Consider the following 17,959-nt stretch of genomic DNA (forward strand, 5'->3'; position numbering starts at 1 on the left):
CACTAGAACTGCTTTCAATGACCTTGAAATCACTATCACTATCACTATCACATTCACTGCTATCATCTGGGTGTTGTACATGACCAAATAGTTTTCTCTTTCGTCCTGGTACAGGCGAACGTGAACGTGAAGAAGCCGGCACAGCACCAGAGGTGGAAGGTTGTGGGTCATCTGGGTTTTCATCACTAATTACGTTATCCTGGGCACTTTTTCCAGTAACACTCACTTCAAAACCCTGGAATTCACTGTCACTGATATTTTCATCGCTGTTAGAGCTATCACTTGGGAACAAAAGACCTCCAATCCGCCGAGGAGTGAGGAACTTCTTACCGAGAGGCATGGTGAAAATGGAGTAACAAGATGGCATTCCCACAATGCACCGCTGGGTCCCAGATTTTTTTCACAGGATGCACACTGACCACTGAGACCCATTCTCTCTCATGTAGGCCTACCAGGCCTTTCCCGCTTGATTTGAAGCCGCTAGAATTTGTGCGTATAAATACGTCAGAAACATTGGCTTGTAAGACGTATTTATACATCGTAAACAGTCAAAGGGTTAAGCGCATAGCACTCCAACCTTGATTTTCTCCATTTGAAAGCGTGTAAAAAAAAAAACAGATCTACATTCGGAGTGCTATGCAAGCACACATAGAGCTGTGTTTGGACAGTTTAAGGGTTAATGAAGGGCTCTTAATATTGGCTATATCCTCCATGTCCTTAGATCAACCCTCAGCGCCTCCCAGTCTTCAGATGCTGTACAAACCCTACAAGTACAGGGCTTCCCCAGGATTGAGAAAAATATTCAACTGAGGAAATAATTTTACTAAATGTGAAAATACTGTATTGGAAAAAGGTCTAACAGTAAAAGTATTAGCACGGAAATGTGAGAAAATAGTGAACATCTAGAAATAAAACATTTATTGTGATGCAGCAGACATGTTGTATTAGTTTATTAAGAATACAGTTTATGGAATAAACTTCACCCAGACATTTAGTCCTCGGTGGATGGAAAACCTTCAATACGTTTATACATATCATAATATCTTTGTTGGTGCATAATACCATTGATATACATAATTGTTATGAGAAACACTTTGAACAAACAAATTTGATAACCATTTAATGAGGGCAACTGCTGGCAAGAGGCTCTTGGTTAAAAAGAGTTAAACCAGACCTTCCCATATTTGGATTTACATTTATTGCTTCTTCCCAAGGTTTTATCCTCCCCCCCACATCCTTCCCCAGAGGTTCAGTGCTTCCTCAGTTATGCAAATTTAGTGATAATTATCTACAGAGCAAAGTTAACATATGGTAATTTCAAATACTTAACAGAGAAAGCAGTACAACATTTATTCCTCTATTTTCCTTGGGCAACAGCTCTCCTTGCCCACTTTTAGCACTTTCCAGTTTGAAAAGGTTTGTAGTTCTGGGTTTGTAGTGGGAAGGACTGCAACTAGTCTTTTCAAATTCATCTAAATAGCACAGCTCCTTCAAAGTAAATCTGATTAAAGAAGGAAGAAGCACACAGGTCAATTATTATTATTATAATCATGGGGGAGCACTAAACCCGTAGGATTATGCAGCGCCAGTGGGGGAGATGTGGAAAGTATTCGGGCTTAATTCAGGGAACTGAAGCACAGATCCAATTCCCTAGATCAAGAGCCCCTCACCAACGTCAAGGAACCTTCCTTGAGGGGCACACAGGTCAAGCATTGAATATTTCAGTTTCACCCATAGTGGAGCATAAAAACCCTAACTGAAATAAAAGTCCTCTTAAATGTCTTTCAAATTAATCCTTAAAAACTAAATGTTTTCTGAATTACATTCAAACTACATCTTAACTTGTAATGGTCATATAACTCTATATGTTTGCTTAACACAGTCTTTCTACTGTGCTTGTCAGCAAGTATCCTCGTCCAACTTGACATCCATGCTAAGATTAAAGTGATCACAGATACAAAGATTGGTATAGTGAAAAAAACCATACCACGGGTGGGGTTAGAGCCCGTGATCAGGAGTCTCAAAACTCTGTGGTATGGTTTGTTTGCAATCGTGTCATTACGATTTCGTGAGTCATTGGTATAGTGATGCTGACAAGATGGGAAGAATTCCCAGTTCAGAACAAAGGAAATGTTTCAGCAGCATTGGCTTCATGACTGACGTCGGTGAAACCATTTCCTTTATTAATGTCCTGAACTTGACACAAGGGTCTAGTCCCTATGTTGCAAGGTGCTTCCATTGAGATTGCTGCTGCAAGGTGCTTCCATTAATGTTGCAAGGTGCTTCCATTGATATTGCTATGTTGCAAGGTGCTTCCATTAATATTGCTATGTTGCAAGGTGCTTCCACTGACATTTAAAGTGACTGACAAAAATTAATGCAATTTTATATTCATGAGGCACTAACCTGTTGGGGTTATATGGCACCTATGAAAGTAGTCAGATTTGATCCAAGGGAATAGTTCCTGTTCCTTGAAAAAGCCCTTAAACATTAAGGCATCCACCCCCACCCCTTTGAAAGAAGAAAAAAAAAATAACTGGTTGTAAGAAGTATATATTCAACCTCAGATTCTTTCCCCTTCCATAGCTGGATCTGACTTCACCATCGAAAGCTCTTCCCCCCTTGAAGGGCTCTTGTTCCAAGGAACTGGATTTACTATCCCTGTGTGTAGACTGAACCCAATTGCCTTCTATTTCCTAGAAACTACACAACCCTTAAGGAATTAAGTTACACTTGTCTTCAAGGAAATTTTTTAATAGTGGCTGACTCAAAAGTGTTTAGCGAGTTATTTCAATGTATTCACCGAAAGGTATACATCCATGTGCAAAATTTTCTTTGATCTATTTTAGGCATGAAGTATTCTTGACTGGTGGTGTAGAAAAGATATGCAGCCTTAATGACCTTTGTATACTAAAAAACCCATAAATCAACCAATCCTCTTTCTGGGATCAAACCAATTTTACCATATTCCCAGGTGCTGCATAATTGACATTCAGTATTTACCAAGCAATGTAAAATCTGCCTGAAGAGAGACCGGGGGCAGATCTATGAAACTTACAAAGCTTAAGCTTCAGGACCCTTAATCATGGAGGGCCCCCAGAAGTGACAGTCCACATTGCTCAAATTTTGGGTCTACTGTATGAAGTGTTGCAAAGTGAGGGGCCTCCCATAACCGTTAAAGCTTCAGGACCCCAAAACTGTCTACCACTGAAAAGGTCTTGGGCCAAAACAATAAAGACTGCTTTTTAATTTTTAATAGGAGTGGTTCCTGACCTTTTAAAGTGCAGCCAATAAAGCGATCCGGCCAAAAACTTGACAATGGTCCATTGTGAAGGACTTTGGTAGATACAACCAAATGCTTGAATCAACAACCATTAATGATGCCATTCTAATGTGCATAATGAAATACTAAACACAAGTTTATATAGCAGCTGGGAATGGGAGGTAATCTTGCTTGATTAAAAATAGACTAGTATGAACTCTGATCATGAGTCCTTCAAAAGCATCAAGGAAATCCCCTTAAAACCAAGTAGGTGAGTACTATTTTAAAAGCCTTAACCCTTAAACGGTCCAAACAGATTGATGTTCAAATTCGTTTTTTTTACATATTTTCAAATATAACAAAAAATAAAATGTAGATAAAAGTTTTTTACACATTTTCAAATGTAAAAAACAAAAGAAGATCTAAATTTTTTTACATACTTTCAAATGTTGAAAAAACGTATATATACGTTTGGACCGTTTAAGGGTTAAAAGAAGGTGCATTAATGAATGCAAAAGGCTACTGACCTAGAGATTAAATGCCTCCCTCTCCTTGGAGCAAATTCATCACTCATTTCTTTGGGGCTCTACGATCTCTGGCTCATGATAATACAACTGTAACTTTAGGGCCTTATTGTAAGGCTTAAGCACATCAAGTAGATACCATCCAAGAAGCTACACTACCACCCTTGTGTCATACCAAGTAAAATGAATCTTACTAAATGGTTAGTATTCTGGCAAGATTGCCGTTCTTTATTAATGTGCAAGATCCTTTACTTATTCGGTATACACTTTACCATTACTCAATTGGTATTTCTACATTTCCTTTATCATTTGTGCAACTTTGTATGAATAAGCCACAGGGGCAGGGAAAAAATGATTCCCAGAACTAATAGGAGGCCTATTGAGAGCAGGCCTATTGTTAATAATCTGATAATAGAAGGCCTGGCATGAGAGCATGCCCATGGGGCCTATCCCTGGAAACATTAAATATTCCTTATTTTCTCCATGTGGGTTTGAGTGGTAGAGTTAAAAAAAAAAAGATTATAATGCAGGAAACTTGTTAAACTTTGAAGCAATCAATCATCTGGCCTTAGGTTTAACCCTTGAAAATCCAACTTTAAGCCATATTTCCCTCTGGACTGCCTGATTAACCAGACTCAGCCAGGAGGCCCACAGCCTCAGAGGGGCTCCAGAAGTGACAGTCCACATTGCTTAAAAACTGTCTACTGTAAGAGAAGGGTTTCAAAAATGTAATTCAAATACAAAATTAGTTAAAATAAAACTTGAAAGGTTATTAAAGTGGAACCTCGGCTTACAAATTTAATCCGTTCCGTGACCTCGTTCGTATCCCGATTTGTTCATATGCTGAGTCAATTTTCCTAATTTAAATTAATTGAAATGGCATTAACCCATTCCAGTGGAATTCCTGCTCTTAGGAGGCACGACAGAATACTTCAATATGATTCTAATATCAACTCTACGGCTTATTTATATATCATATTTCATCTAATTTCATTACTAAAGGAATTCACAACAGGTGCATCATTGTCAGTGTTCAGCATTTCTTCGATGTCAGCTTCCTGTAACTCCATTAGCACACAGTCAAGATGTGTAAATAGAATTGTCAATGCTTATTGCTTGGGTACATTTATTCTGTTAGTGGGTTGGATCTGTGAAGGACCTGCCTAGTATGGGCCAACAGGCCTACTGCAATGTTCCTCCTTTCTAATCTTATTATGTACCTACGACACCAATCATATTCAGCCCCTCCCACTCATATAATTGTCCAATCTCTTTTTAAAGTTACCCAAGGTTCTATCGAAGTTAAAACCTTGGGTAGTTTCAAATTTAAGTTGGATAAATACATGAGTGAGAGGGGTTGGATGTGAGTGGGACTTGCACGTGAGTTAACAGAATTATCAAAGCTTATTGCTTGGGTAGCATTGAAAATTGAGTTAAGCAAATATTCTGTTAGTGGGATGGATTGTGAAGGATCTGCCTAGTATGGGCCAACAGGTCTGCTGCAGTATATTATTATTAGTACGTATGTATAATAATAATAATAATAATAATAATAATAATAATAATAATAATAAAAATAATAATAATTATTATTATTATTAATTTACGGAAGTGGAGCACAGATCCAATTCCCTTGATCAAGAGCCCCTCACCAAGGAACCTCCCTTGAGGGGAAAGTTTGCATCCTGAAATTTCGTTTGTATCCAGAAGCAAAAAATTGATCGAGTGACTGTTCGTATCCTGAAAAAATTGGCATGGTGGGGCATTCGTAAGCCAAGGTTCCACTGTATCATGTAGGCTAGCCACTTCTGGTTGCAAAGAGGCTCCCACTACAGTTAAAGCTTCAGGGCCCCCAAAAATGTAGGTCCACCACTGCCCACATAACTACTGCAACCTCACTGATCCATCATACATTTCCACAAAAGTTGTAAATGCAACACTTTTTGCATTGTGCAATATAAAATTATGAATGAGTAATTCATCAATTTATTAATGAAATAAACATGCCAAGTGTTCCAAACAAATTTTAAGTATAAAAGTATGCTAGTATGAGTATCTATCAATATGCAAAATACAGGTACGGAAGTGCTAGTAGAACTCATTCAACAATGTTCTAATAACACTTTTACACCTTTCATTCAAGTTATAAAAAAAACTATTTTATACAATACAAATCTGTTTCATATCTTCCAAAAATTTCACATATATGGCTTTGTGGGCTGCTGTTGCAGGTACGAAGTGTCCTCCAGGATGTACGTGAGTCTCCGGCTCGTGGAAGTACTGTAGCAGTTCCTCACTCATATCCTTCCCTATTACCTGACAAGAAATATATACATGGTTAAGGAGTATACCATATACTGACCATACAATACTGTATGAATATCTCACAGTCAACAGTACAGGCAATAGCTGTGATGGTTATCAAGCATTTTTAACGTGTAGGCCACTCAGTGCTCTCAGCCATAAAAATATGGATTAAATACTCGATACGGTGGAGAAAAATGACAGACATTTTTAGTCTACATAAGACTATCTCAGTCTAATACAAAATTAATTCACATTTCTTCTGTTGTATGTGGGTTATTTATGCTAATGACCAATTACAATACAATTAAAATCAGAGGGAAGTGCTAAACTCTCAGGGAGAGACGTACAGTACTTGTGGAAGGGAAGAGAATTTCATATCATCTATGAAAGGGTAGCTGCACAATTCCTTTAGTATTTCTAAATGGCCCATAACCTGATATTCCTTTGTAATCCGTGCGTGTCGGAAAATGATACTAAAATGCTGGGAGTAAAGGCACTAGTAATCTTGTATAAATTACTGCATGTAAATAAGTAACTCCCAGGTCACCCTGCCTATGTGGGAGACAGCTGGTACATTACAAAAATTTAAATTGACAAATTTTTTTATTTATCTTGGAAGGTAAATAACCAAGAATAAGAAATTCATGCAATGGCCTATTTTGATTTTTTGGTCCTACAGCAACGTTAGGAAACTAACCTCAGTAACAGCACAAATTTAAAAGATGGTTCATCTTTACTCTGCTTCAAATACCCTTATATACAAAAATTTAACCCTAGAAGGGTATACTTTAGTGTACCCAGGTACACTATCCAGCAAGGACAATTAAAATAATCAGAATTAACTGTTGACGTTGAGGAACACTGACAAACTAAGTGATATCAGTCATATTTAACATCACTAGGATTGAACGGTCTTGCTTTATACAGGTTTGCTCTTTGGGAATCTGCTTGTATGATGCACCGTTTTTACTGGCAACAGAGCATGTGTAATGCCCATCCACCACGTGATAGTTACAATTAGCACAACATACTGAAGATTATGTACACTGAAGACTTCGATAGCAGGTACTGACAAGGAAGGAAAACATTTAAGTAGCAATAAAAATGTCCCCATTACTTTATAAAGCTCTATCTGGAGTCATATTGACAGATAAATGGGCATAGGCAGCTTCCCTGACTGAGTAAAACTAATGTATTGCATATTATGACATCTCTTTTTATTTTTCCTTTAAGTTTTAGCTAATATATTCACATGTTATGTTACTTAGAAATAATTTAAACTTAATCTAAACTACACTTTAATTAATGAACACCTGCATGCATAAACCAAGTCCCTATATATACACACCTGATCAGTTTCACCATAGATATGAAGGGTAGGCAATGTGATCTTCTCGGAATACAAGCACTGATGTGGTGCTGACCTGGATCTAAACGCTGATGCAAAAATTGCAAACTTGAAGGAAAAGGTTAATTTGCCTTGTTGCTGTAGTCCACACAGTAGGCCTAACATGGCTGCACCTTGACTGAAGCCTAAGACGCCATCAAATGGACCAGATTCTTTAAAACATACTTCAACTGCCTTCAGAGATTCCTGAAAATAGAGGAATTATGGCTAGCCATCAGCATCTGGCACAGCAAACACATGCATGTACATGGGCACACTATCTGCTTAATCTAAGGACTGGAGGAAAAATTAACGAAAATAACTAAAAAAACGCATTAAGTGAAACATTTTTCCCTATAGAAGCAACTCATAGAAAGAAATACGATTTGTGACCCATTACCAATATTTTCCTCACGTTATAATGTAAAATTGGAACCAGGATAATATTCCATATCTAATTACTATTAAATTTTTTAAATTATGAAATTTAAAAAATGTAGTACTTACCGGTGTTGAGCGGAGGCACCCTGGACATATGAATGCACAAAACTTGTACGAAAGCAGACCTGACCAAGAGTAATTTCTGCATACTGAACTTTCTACTCTTCCCTTCAGATATGAGTACAATGTACCCATATAAAAATTAGACTTATCAGTGGTCTTGGGTTGAATGACTAACACCTTTGAAAATTATGGGTTTAAAGAGTTATTTTAGGACAACATAAGTAATTTTCACTCACAGGTTTAACAATTGCCCGTTAAGCTGGGTCTCCATGCAGGTGAAATTATCTTTCCAAGGAACTGGTGGGACTACTGCCATCAAAGATTTCCATGTCCCAGGAGTTTGGTACCTTCCCATAATTTTTTGGTTGACGTGAAAAGTTAAACACCCATAGACATCATTCAGTTTCTTGGAAGAGGTGCTTGAAATTTGATCCAAGGAAAAGGGCATATCTAATTCTAAGTATGAAGAGGTCTTTACTAGCATCAATACACCTTCTTCAGGGTAAGAACAGCAATGTTACTGGGAAGTACATTAAACCCTCAATTTAACACCAAGTTATAAATAACAAAAAGGCACAATACCTTGACTGGAACAATACACTAATAACTCGCACATAGAAGAGAGGAGCTTACGATGACGTTTCAGTCCGACTTGGACCATTTACAAGTTATAGGCAAAAATCTATGGTTAAATTGTGCTTTATTTCCAATATTTACTGGGTTCTATAAATTGTGTCCAGTACTTTATTAGGTATATAGGGTACCTGTGTTTTTTTTATTTTTAACACTTAATGGACACTGAAGCTGTCTTATTAGTCTATCATATCAAGGACTTTCTGTACACCCTCTGCCACATCTTGAGACAAACGTTAGAAGTGTTTTGAACAAGAAAAATGAGGCATCAAAGTACAGTACAGTGGTACCCCGAGTTTCGAACTTTCTCCATTCCAGAAGGTTGTTCTAGTGCCATTACCAAATGAATTTGTTCCCATAAGGAATAATGTAAATTAGATCAGCCCATTTCAGACCCCCAAAAATACACTTACAAAAGCACTTAGAGTAATAAACTTACATAATTGGTCGGGTTGGGAGCAGTTCGAAACTCAGGGTAACACTGTACTTAATTTCTTAGGGAGAAAGTTTGTGGCTCATACAGATCATAAATCATTGCTAGGTTTGTTTGGAAACAGTAAAGAGATTCCAAAAATGCAAATGCCAGAATTCAGCACTGAGCTCTGTATTACCTCAATATGATTATGAACTGTTATTCAAAGCTGGCAAGGAAAATGTTAGCTTAATTTTTTGGCTAAAAATACATTTCAGATTAAAAGTGCCTTTTTAAATTTAAAATATTTAAAGGAATTAAGATATGGAGTACAGTGGACCCCCGGTTTACGATATTATTTCATTCCAGAAGTATGTTCAGGTGCCATTACTGAACGAATTTGTTCCCATAAGGAATATTGTGAATTAGATTAGTCCATTTCAGACCCCCAAACATACACGTACAAACACACTTACATAAATACACTTACATAATTGGTCGCATTGGGAGCTGATCGTAAAGCGGGGGTCCACTGTATTTTAGCCTGGGTGTCCCCATCCCAGCTCACCTGCGCATCATTGGGGCAAATATAATTTACTCTAGAACTTTCTCCTAACTCTATCTAGATTAACACTTATTAAATTTATTACATTTAGGGAAAGTGCTAAGCCCATGGGGATTATGGAAAGACTGGGGAGGGGGGACAAGGAGACCAGCTTCCCTTGTAGACAAAGTTCAATTTCTTGAACAAACTTCGCCAGCATCAAGGAACTTCCCTTTGAAGGATGACACTGGTCGGCCATCACTAACCCAGCACCCTGCAGGTTCCGATACTTCCCTTTGAAGGATGACACTGGTCGGCCATCACTAACCCAGCACCCTGCAGGTTCCGATACTTCCCTTTGAAGGATGACACTGGTCGGCCATCACTAACCCAGCACCCTGCAGGTTCCGATACTTCCCTTTGAAGGATGACACTGGTCGGCCATCACTAACCCAGCACCCTGCAGGTTCCGATACTTCCCTTTGAAGGATGACACTGGTCGGCCATCACTAACCCAGCACCCTGCAGGTTCCGATACTTCCCTTTGAAGGATGACACTGGTCGGCCATCACTAACCCAGCACCCTGCAGGTTCCGATACTTCCCTTTGAAGGATGACACTGGTCGGCCATCACTAACCCAGCACCCTGCAGGTTCCGATACTTCCCTTTGAAGGATGACACTGGTCGGCCATCACTAACCCAGCACCCTGCAGGTTCCGATACTTCCCTTTGAAGGATGACACTGGTCGGCCATCACTAACCCAGCACCCTGCAGGTTCCGATACTTCCCTTTGAAGGATGACACTGGTCGGCCATCACTAACCCAGCACCCTGCAGGTTCCGATACTTCCCTTTGAAGGATGACACTGGTCGGCCATCACTAACCCAGCACCCTGCAGGTTCCGATACTTCCCTTTGAAGGATGACACTGGTCGGCCATCACTAACCCAGCACCCTGCAGGTTCCGATACTTCCCTTTGAAGGATGACACTGGTCGGCCATCACTAACCCAGCACCCTGCAGGTTCCGATACTTCCCTTTGAAGGATGACACTGGTCGGCCATCACTAACCCAGCACCCTGCAGGTTCCGATACTTCCCTTTGAAGGATGACACTGGTCGGCCATCACTAACCCAGCACCCTGCAGGTTCCGATACTTCCCTTTGAAGGATGACACTGGTCGGCCATCACTAACCCAGCACCCTGCAGGTTCCGATACTTCCCTTTGAAGGATGACACTGGTCGGCCATCACTAACCCAGCACCCTGCAGGTTCCGATACTTCCCTTTGAAGGATGACACTGGTCGGCCATCACTAACCCAGCACCCTGCAGGTTCCGATACTTCCCTTTGAAGGATGACACTGGTCGGCCATCACTAACCCAGCACCCTGCAGGTTCCGATACTTCCCTTTGAAGGATGACACTGGTCGGCCATCACTAACCCAGCACCCTGCAGGTTCCGATACTTCCCTTTGAAGGATGACACTGGTCGGCCATCACTAACCCAGCACCCTGCAGGTTCCGATACTTCCCTTTGAAGGATGACACTGGTCGGCCATCACTAACCCAGCACCCTGCAGGTTCCGATACTTCCCTTTGAAGGATGACACTGGTCGGCCATCACTAACCCAGCACCCTGCAGGTTCCGATACTTCCCTTTGAAGGATGACACTGGTTGGCCATCACTAACCCAGCACCCTGCAGGTTCCGATACTTCCCTTTGAAGGATGACACTGGTCGGCCATCACTAACCCAGCACCCTGCAGGTTCCGATACTTCCCTTTGAAGGATGACACTGGTCGGCCATCACTAACCCAGCACCCTGCAGGTTCCGATACTTCCCTTTGAAGGATGACACTGGTCGGCCTTCACTAACCCAGCACCCTGCAGGTTCCGATACTTCCCTTTGAAGGATGACACTGGTCGGCCATCACTAACCCAGCACCCTGCAGGTTCCGATGATGCCGGATCATTGATGGCCAACCTGTACTGATTCAGTGATAAAAATAGTGGACTGGTAATTTTTGCATTATGAATTAAGATGGGTGAAAATACTGTATTTTAAATAACTAAATAAATTAGCATTTTCTCACCTCAAATCCTTTACTGCATTCTGACTCCTCTTGAGCGTTAAAATAATTATCCTGTCTGCTGAACCACCAACCACTGCCACCATCTTTATCCTGACCGTCGTCAATGGGCGGAACTTCAACTGGTGACGTTATGTAGACGAACTCTGCATATTTCTTCAACATCTTCCTATTTGTATAGAAGCCAGAGATTCAATGTATTATGCAATGTACAATGTAATCTAATTCCAAAATTTACAAGGCTAAATTCCTGCATGTCCCGCAGATATTTTAACAGTCTATCATTCTTAAGGGTAGTGGCGTAGAATGCTTAGTTTGCAAGCCATGAACATGACTAGAATGACAGGAACAGGAAACTAGAAATCGTATCATGTATTGGAAAGATGCAAAATTAAATCCGTATAACATTTTAGATATGGGTTTATTTTCCTAGCCACAATATTTTGAATAAGAGCCTCACTGGCATCAAGGCATCAACTGGAAGTCTAACAGTACACAATCTTAAGTGATCTATCAAGCACAAACTGGTATATTAAAACCAAAAAGATTAATTTCTAAGTACAGTGGACCCCCGCATGACGATATTATTTCAATCCAGAAGTCTGTTTTGGTGCCATTATAGACCAAATTTGTTCCCATAAGAAATATTGTGAATTAGATTAGTCCATTTCAGACCCATAAAAATACACCTACAAAAGCACTTACAAAAATAAACTTACATAATTGGTCGAGTTGGGAGCTGATCGTTATCCGGGGGTCCACTGTACATTAAGTTGCAGCCTAAATTCTACCGGGTCACATGCAAAAATTTCCTAATTTTGTGAATGTTTTAAAATAAATTTGAGCTTGTCCAATAAATGAATAAGAAATCAGACTTGCCTAATTTTTTGCTAGGTAATCTTGAAAGTTTTAAAATTTTATACAATTTACTGTTAGATTACAACTTTCAAAACTTAGTTCTAGTTTATTTCTGCCCAAATGTGGTGCTGCATTTTCCTGGATGTATGCAAATTTGTGACACTGGTCATGTATAATTGAAGTTTGCAAAACAATGTATAGATAAAAATTTCTGGTTTAGTACACCTGCCATAGATCTGGAACACCTACATAAAAATTTATACTTTTACATAACTATGGGCTTTAAAAAACAAACCCAGTGAAAATAGGAAAGGTGGCTGAGCACTTTCATGTGCTTGCACATCTTCAGAGGAAGACTGTACAAACATATGAAAGTACAGTGGGCCCCCGGTTAACGATATTCTTTCACTCCAGAAGTATGTTCAGGTGCCAGTACTGACCGAATTTGTTCCCATAAGGAATATTGTGAAGTAGATTAGTCTGCTTCAGACCCCCAAACATACACGTACAAACGCACTTACATAAATACACTTACATAATTGGTCGCATTCGGAGGTGATCGTTATGCGGGGGTCCACTGTACTAATTATTTACTATTTTCACTGGTGTTTTTTTTCTCATATTGGCAATCACGTGTTTTGATTATTATTATTATACTCAAAAAGAAGCGCTAAACCACAAGGGCTATACAACTCCGAGTTTTTGTTTTAATCTGTTCAGATTCACACATTCTAATTTATTCATTTATTAACACATCGGCCGTTTCCCCAAGGCAGGGTGGCCCACCAAGGCAGGGTGGCCACCAAGGCAGGGTGGCCACCAAGGCAGGGTGGCCACCAAGGCAGGGTGGCCCACCAAGGCAGGGTGGTCACCAAGGCAGGGTGGCCACCAAGGCAGGGTGGCCCACCAAGGCAGGGTGGCCACCAAGGCAGGGTGGCCACCAAGGCAGGGTGGCCACCAAGGCAGGGTGGTCACCAAGGCAGGGTGGTCACCAAGGCAGGGTGGTCACCAAGGCAGGGTGGCCACCAAGGCAGGGTGGTCACCAAGGCAGGGTGGTCACCAAGGCAGGGTGGTCACCAAGGCAGGGTGGTCACCAAGGCAGGGTGGTCACCAAGGCAGGGTGGTCACCAAGGCAGGGTGGTCACCAAGGCAGGGTGGTCACCAAGGCAGGGTGGTCACCAAGGCAGGGTGGTCACCAAGACAGGGTGACCTGAAAAAGAAAAACTTTCACCATCATTCACTCCATCACTGTCTTACCAGAGAGGTACTTTACACTACAGTTATAAAACTGGCACATTACCACCCGTCCTTCAGAGTACAGACACTGTACTTCCCACCTCCAGGACTCAAGTCCTTCCAGCCAGTGTCCCTGAATCCCTTCATAAATGTTACACTCTAACATTATCTACATTTAGGTACCTGAAGGAACCAGTTTTTTCACGGAAGCTGATACCATTCTGGCGGTAACCATGAAGACAGAGTATCCTCAGAGGTCTCTCCCTCCCTCCAGCCATTGTTGGAAAAATGAACTTTTCACGTTTACCTGGTAGAGGAATCTTCTTCAGTACAGTTTGCAGATTTTTTTTTTTTTTTTTTTTTTGGGGGGGGGGGGGGAATTAACCTAGAGAGTTAAGTAAAAGGGTTTAGTCTTAGCTCCTGGGCCCCAGCACTGGGTGGCATTCTGTGGGAGAGGAGCCAAGACTTGAATGGGGTTATCCTAAGTTAACTATCCCTGGGTTGTCCTGGGTTAACTACCCCTGGGTTAACTACCCCTGGGTTACCTACCCCTGGGTTACCTACTCCTGGGTTAACTACCCCTAGGTTACCTACCCCTGGGTTACCTACTCCTGGGTTAACTACCCCTGGGTTACCTACCCCTGGGTTACCTACCCCTGGGTTAACTATGCCTGGGTTACCTACCCCTGGGTTACCTACTCCTGGGTTATCCTGGGTTAACTACCCCTAGGTTACCTACCCCTGGGTTACCTACTCCTGGGTTAACTACCCATGGGTTACCTACCCCTGGGTTACCTACCCCTGGGTTACCTACTCCTGGGTTATCCTGAGTTAACTACCCCTGGGTTACCTACCCCTGGGTTACCTACTCCTGGGTTATCCTGGGTTAACTATCCCTGGGTTATCCTGGGTTAACTACCCCTGGGTTACCCTGGGTTAACTACCCCTGGGTTATCCTGGGTTTACTCCTGGGTTAACTACCCCTGGGTTATCCTGGGTTAACTACCCCTGGGTTATCCTGGGTTAACTACTCCTGGGTTATCCTGGGTTAACTACCCCTGGGTTATCCTGGGTTAACTACCCCTGGGTTATCCTGGGTTAACTACCCCTGGGTTATCCTGGGTTAACTACCCCTGGGTTATCCTGGGTTACCTACCCCTGGGTTATCCTGGGTTACCTACCCCTGGGTTATCCTGGGTTACCTACCCCTGGGTTACCCTGGGTTAACTACCCCTGGGTTATCCTGGGTTTACTCCTGGGTTATCCTGGGTTAACTACCCCTGGGTTATCCTGGGTTAACTATCCCTGGGTTATCCTGGGTTAACTACCCCTGGGTTATCCTGATTTAACTACCCCTGGGTTATCCTGGGTTAACTACCCCTGGGTTATCCTGGGTTAACCACACCTGGGTTATCCTGGGTTAACTACCCCTGGGTTATCCTGGGTTAACTACCCCTGGGTTATCCTGGGTTAACTACCCCTGGGTTATCCTGGGTTAACTACCCCTGGGTTATCCTGGGTTAACTACCCCTGGGTTATCCTGGGTTAACTACCCCTGGGTTATCCTGGGTTAACTACCCCTGGGTTATCCTGGGTTAACTACCCCTGGGTTATCCTGGGTTAACTACCCCTGGGTTATCCTGGGTTAACTACCCCTGGGTTATCCTGGGTTAACTACCCCTGGGTTATTCTGGGTTAACTACCCCTGGGTTATCCTGGGTTAACTACCCCTGGGTTATCCTGGGTTAACTATCCCTGGGTTACCGATTCCTGGGTTATCCTGGGTTAACTACCCCTTGGTTATCCTGGGTTAACTACCCCTGGGTTATCCTGGGTTAACTACCCCTGGGTTATCCTGGGTTAACTACCCCTGGGTTATCCTGGGTTAACTACCCCTGGGTTATTCTGGGTTAACTACCCCAGGTTAACTACCCCTGGGTTATCCTGGGTTAACTACCTCTGGGTTATCCTGGGTTAACTACCCCTGGGTTACCCTGGGTTAACTACCCCTGGGTTAACTACCCCTGGGTTATCCTGGGTTAACTACCCCTGGGTTATCCTGGGTTAACTACCCCTGGGTTAAGTACCCCTGGGTTATCCTGGGTTAACTACCCCTGGGTTATCCTGGGTTAACTACCCCTGGGTTACCCTGGGTTAACTACCCCTGGGTTATCATGGGTTAACTACCCCTGGGTTATCCTGGGTTACCTACCCCTGGGTTATCCTGGGTTACCTACCCCTGGGTTATCCTGGGTTACCTACCCCTGGGTTACCATGGGTTAACTACCCCTGGGTTATCCTGGGTTACCTACCCCTGGGTTACCCTGGGTTAACTACCCCTGGGTTATCCTGGGTTAACTACCCCTGGGTTACCCTGGATTAACTACCCCTGGGTTATCCTGGGTTAACTACCCCTGGGTTATCCTGGGTTACCTACCCCTGGGTTATCCTGGGTTACCTACCCCTGGGTTATCCTGGGTTAACTACCCCTGGGTTACCCTGGGTTAACTACCCCTGGGTTATCCTGGGTTAACTACCCCTGGGTTAACTACCCCTGGGTTAACTACTCCTGGGTTAACTACCCCTGGGTTAACTAATCCTGGGTTATCCTGGGTTAACTACCCCTGGGTTAACTACTCCTGGGTTATCCTGGGTTAACTACTCCTGGGTTAACTACCCCTGGGTTAACTAATCCTGGGTTATCCTGGGTTAACTACCCCTGGGTTAACTACTCCTGGGTTATCCTGGGTTAACTACTCCTGGGTTATCCTGGGTTAACTACCCCTGGGTTACCCTGGGTTAACTACCCCTGGGTTACCCTGGGTTAACTACCCCTGGGTTAACTAATCCTGGGTTATCCTGGGTTAACTACCCCTGGGTTAACTACTCCTGGGTTATCCTGGGTTAACTACTCCTGGGTTAACTACCCCTGGGTTAACTAATCCTGGGTTATCCTGGGTTAACTACCCCTGGGTTAACTACTCCTGGGTTATCCTGGGTTAACTACTCCTGGGTTATCCTGGGTTAACTACCCCTGGGTTACCCTGGGTTAACTACCCCTGGGTTACCCTGGGTTAACTACCCCTGGGTTATCCTGGGTTAACTACCCCTGGGTTATCCTGGGTTAACTACCCCTGGGTTACCCTGGGTTAACTACCCCTGGGTTATCCTGGGTTAACTACCCCTGGGTTATCCTGGGTTAACTACCCCTGGGTTACCCTGGGTTAACTACCCCTGGGTTATCCTTGGTTAACTACCCCTGGGTTAACTACTCCTGGGTTATCCTGGGTTAACTACTCCCGGGTTATCCTGGGTTAACTACCCCTGGGTTACCCTGGGTTAACTACCCCGGGTTATTATTCAGTCTACATCAATACAAATAAAACAGACAATAAAACAACAACTTTATTATCAATATTTACAATATAAACATTGTAAATGATTTACAAAATATTTAACAAAACAACGTCAATATAAAAACTGGATCAATAAAACAAAATCCAGAATAAAGTGACCTTTAAAATACAATAAAGTCTAAAATCTTACTATTTATTACTCCAGAAGTTCATTAAATCCGCTTATTTTATTTACAGTAAAACCGGATGACACTATCAGTATTTTGTTGTTGTTAAGGCATTAAGCGGCTCACACTGTATTTAACACATTTTTTTTATTTTTTCTTGAAAAAATTGCCAAAATATGAGTATAAAACTACATTTATATTTTGCAAGTAATAAAACTTACAAAAAATAATAATTTTATTGATTAAAAAGTCTGAGTTAGATGACCAGTCCATTTTTGAGTCGGTGACCGGATTCTACTGAGCCGTAGAAAACTTGAACTTAAGAGAGAGTTTACCTGGAGTTTACCTGGAGAGAGTTCCGGGGGTCAACGCCCCCGCGGCCCGGTCTGTGACCAGGCCTCCTGGTGGATCAGAGCCTGATCAACCAGGCTGTTACTGCTGGCTGCACGCAAACCAACGTACGAGCCACAGCCCGGCTGGTCAGGATCCGACTTTAGGTGCTTGTCCAGTGCCAGCTTGAAGACTGCCAGGGGTCTGTTGGTAATCCCCCTTATGTATGCTGGGAGGCAGTTGAACAGTCTCGGGCCCCTCTAGGATTTTCCAGGTGTATATAATCATGTATCTCTCCCTCCTGCGTTCCAGGGAATACAGGTTCAGGAACCTCAAGCGCTCCCAGT

At 42.3% G+C, this 17,959-nt stretch overlaps 1 protein-coding gene across 1 annotated transcript; it reads right to left on the reverse strand.

The window, feature by feature from the left end:
* Positions 1-807: 807 nt before the first annotated feature.
* Positions 808-17,391, reverse strand: LOC128698374 (esterase OVCA2). The gene is made up of 5 exons (XM_070104438.1): positions 17,306-17,391; positions 13,943-14,066; positions 11,669-11,834; positions 7,442-7,687; positions 808-6,102 (listed from the first exon to the last, which is right to left on the reverse strand). Exons 2-5 carry the CDS (start codon positions 14,035-14,037, stop codon positions 5,947-5,949), a joined length of 663 nt encoding a protein of 220 aa, XP_069960539.1. The 5' UTR covers positions 14,038-14,066; positions 17,306-17,391; the 3' UTR covers positions 808-5,946.
* Between the last annotated feature and the right edge of the window lie 568 nt (positions 17,392-17,959).

This window comes from Cherax quadricarinatus, chromosome 92 (genome assembly GCF_038502225.1).
Source record: "Cherax quadricarinatus isolate ZL_2023a chromosome 92, ASM3850222v1, whole genome shotgun sequence".
Lineage (NCBI taxonomy): Eukaryota > Metazoa > Arthropoda > Malacostraca > Decapoda > Parastacidae > Cherax > Cherax quadricarinatus.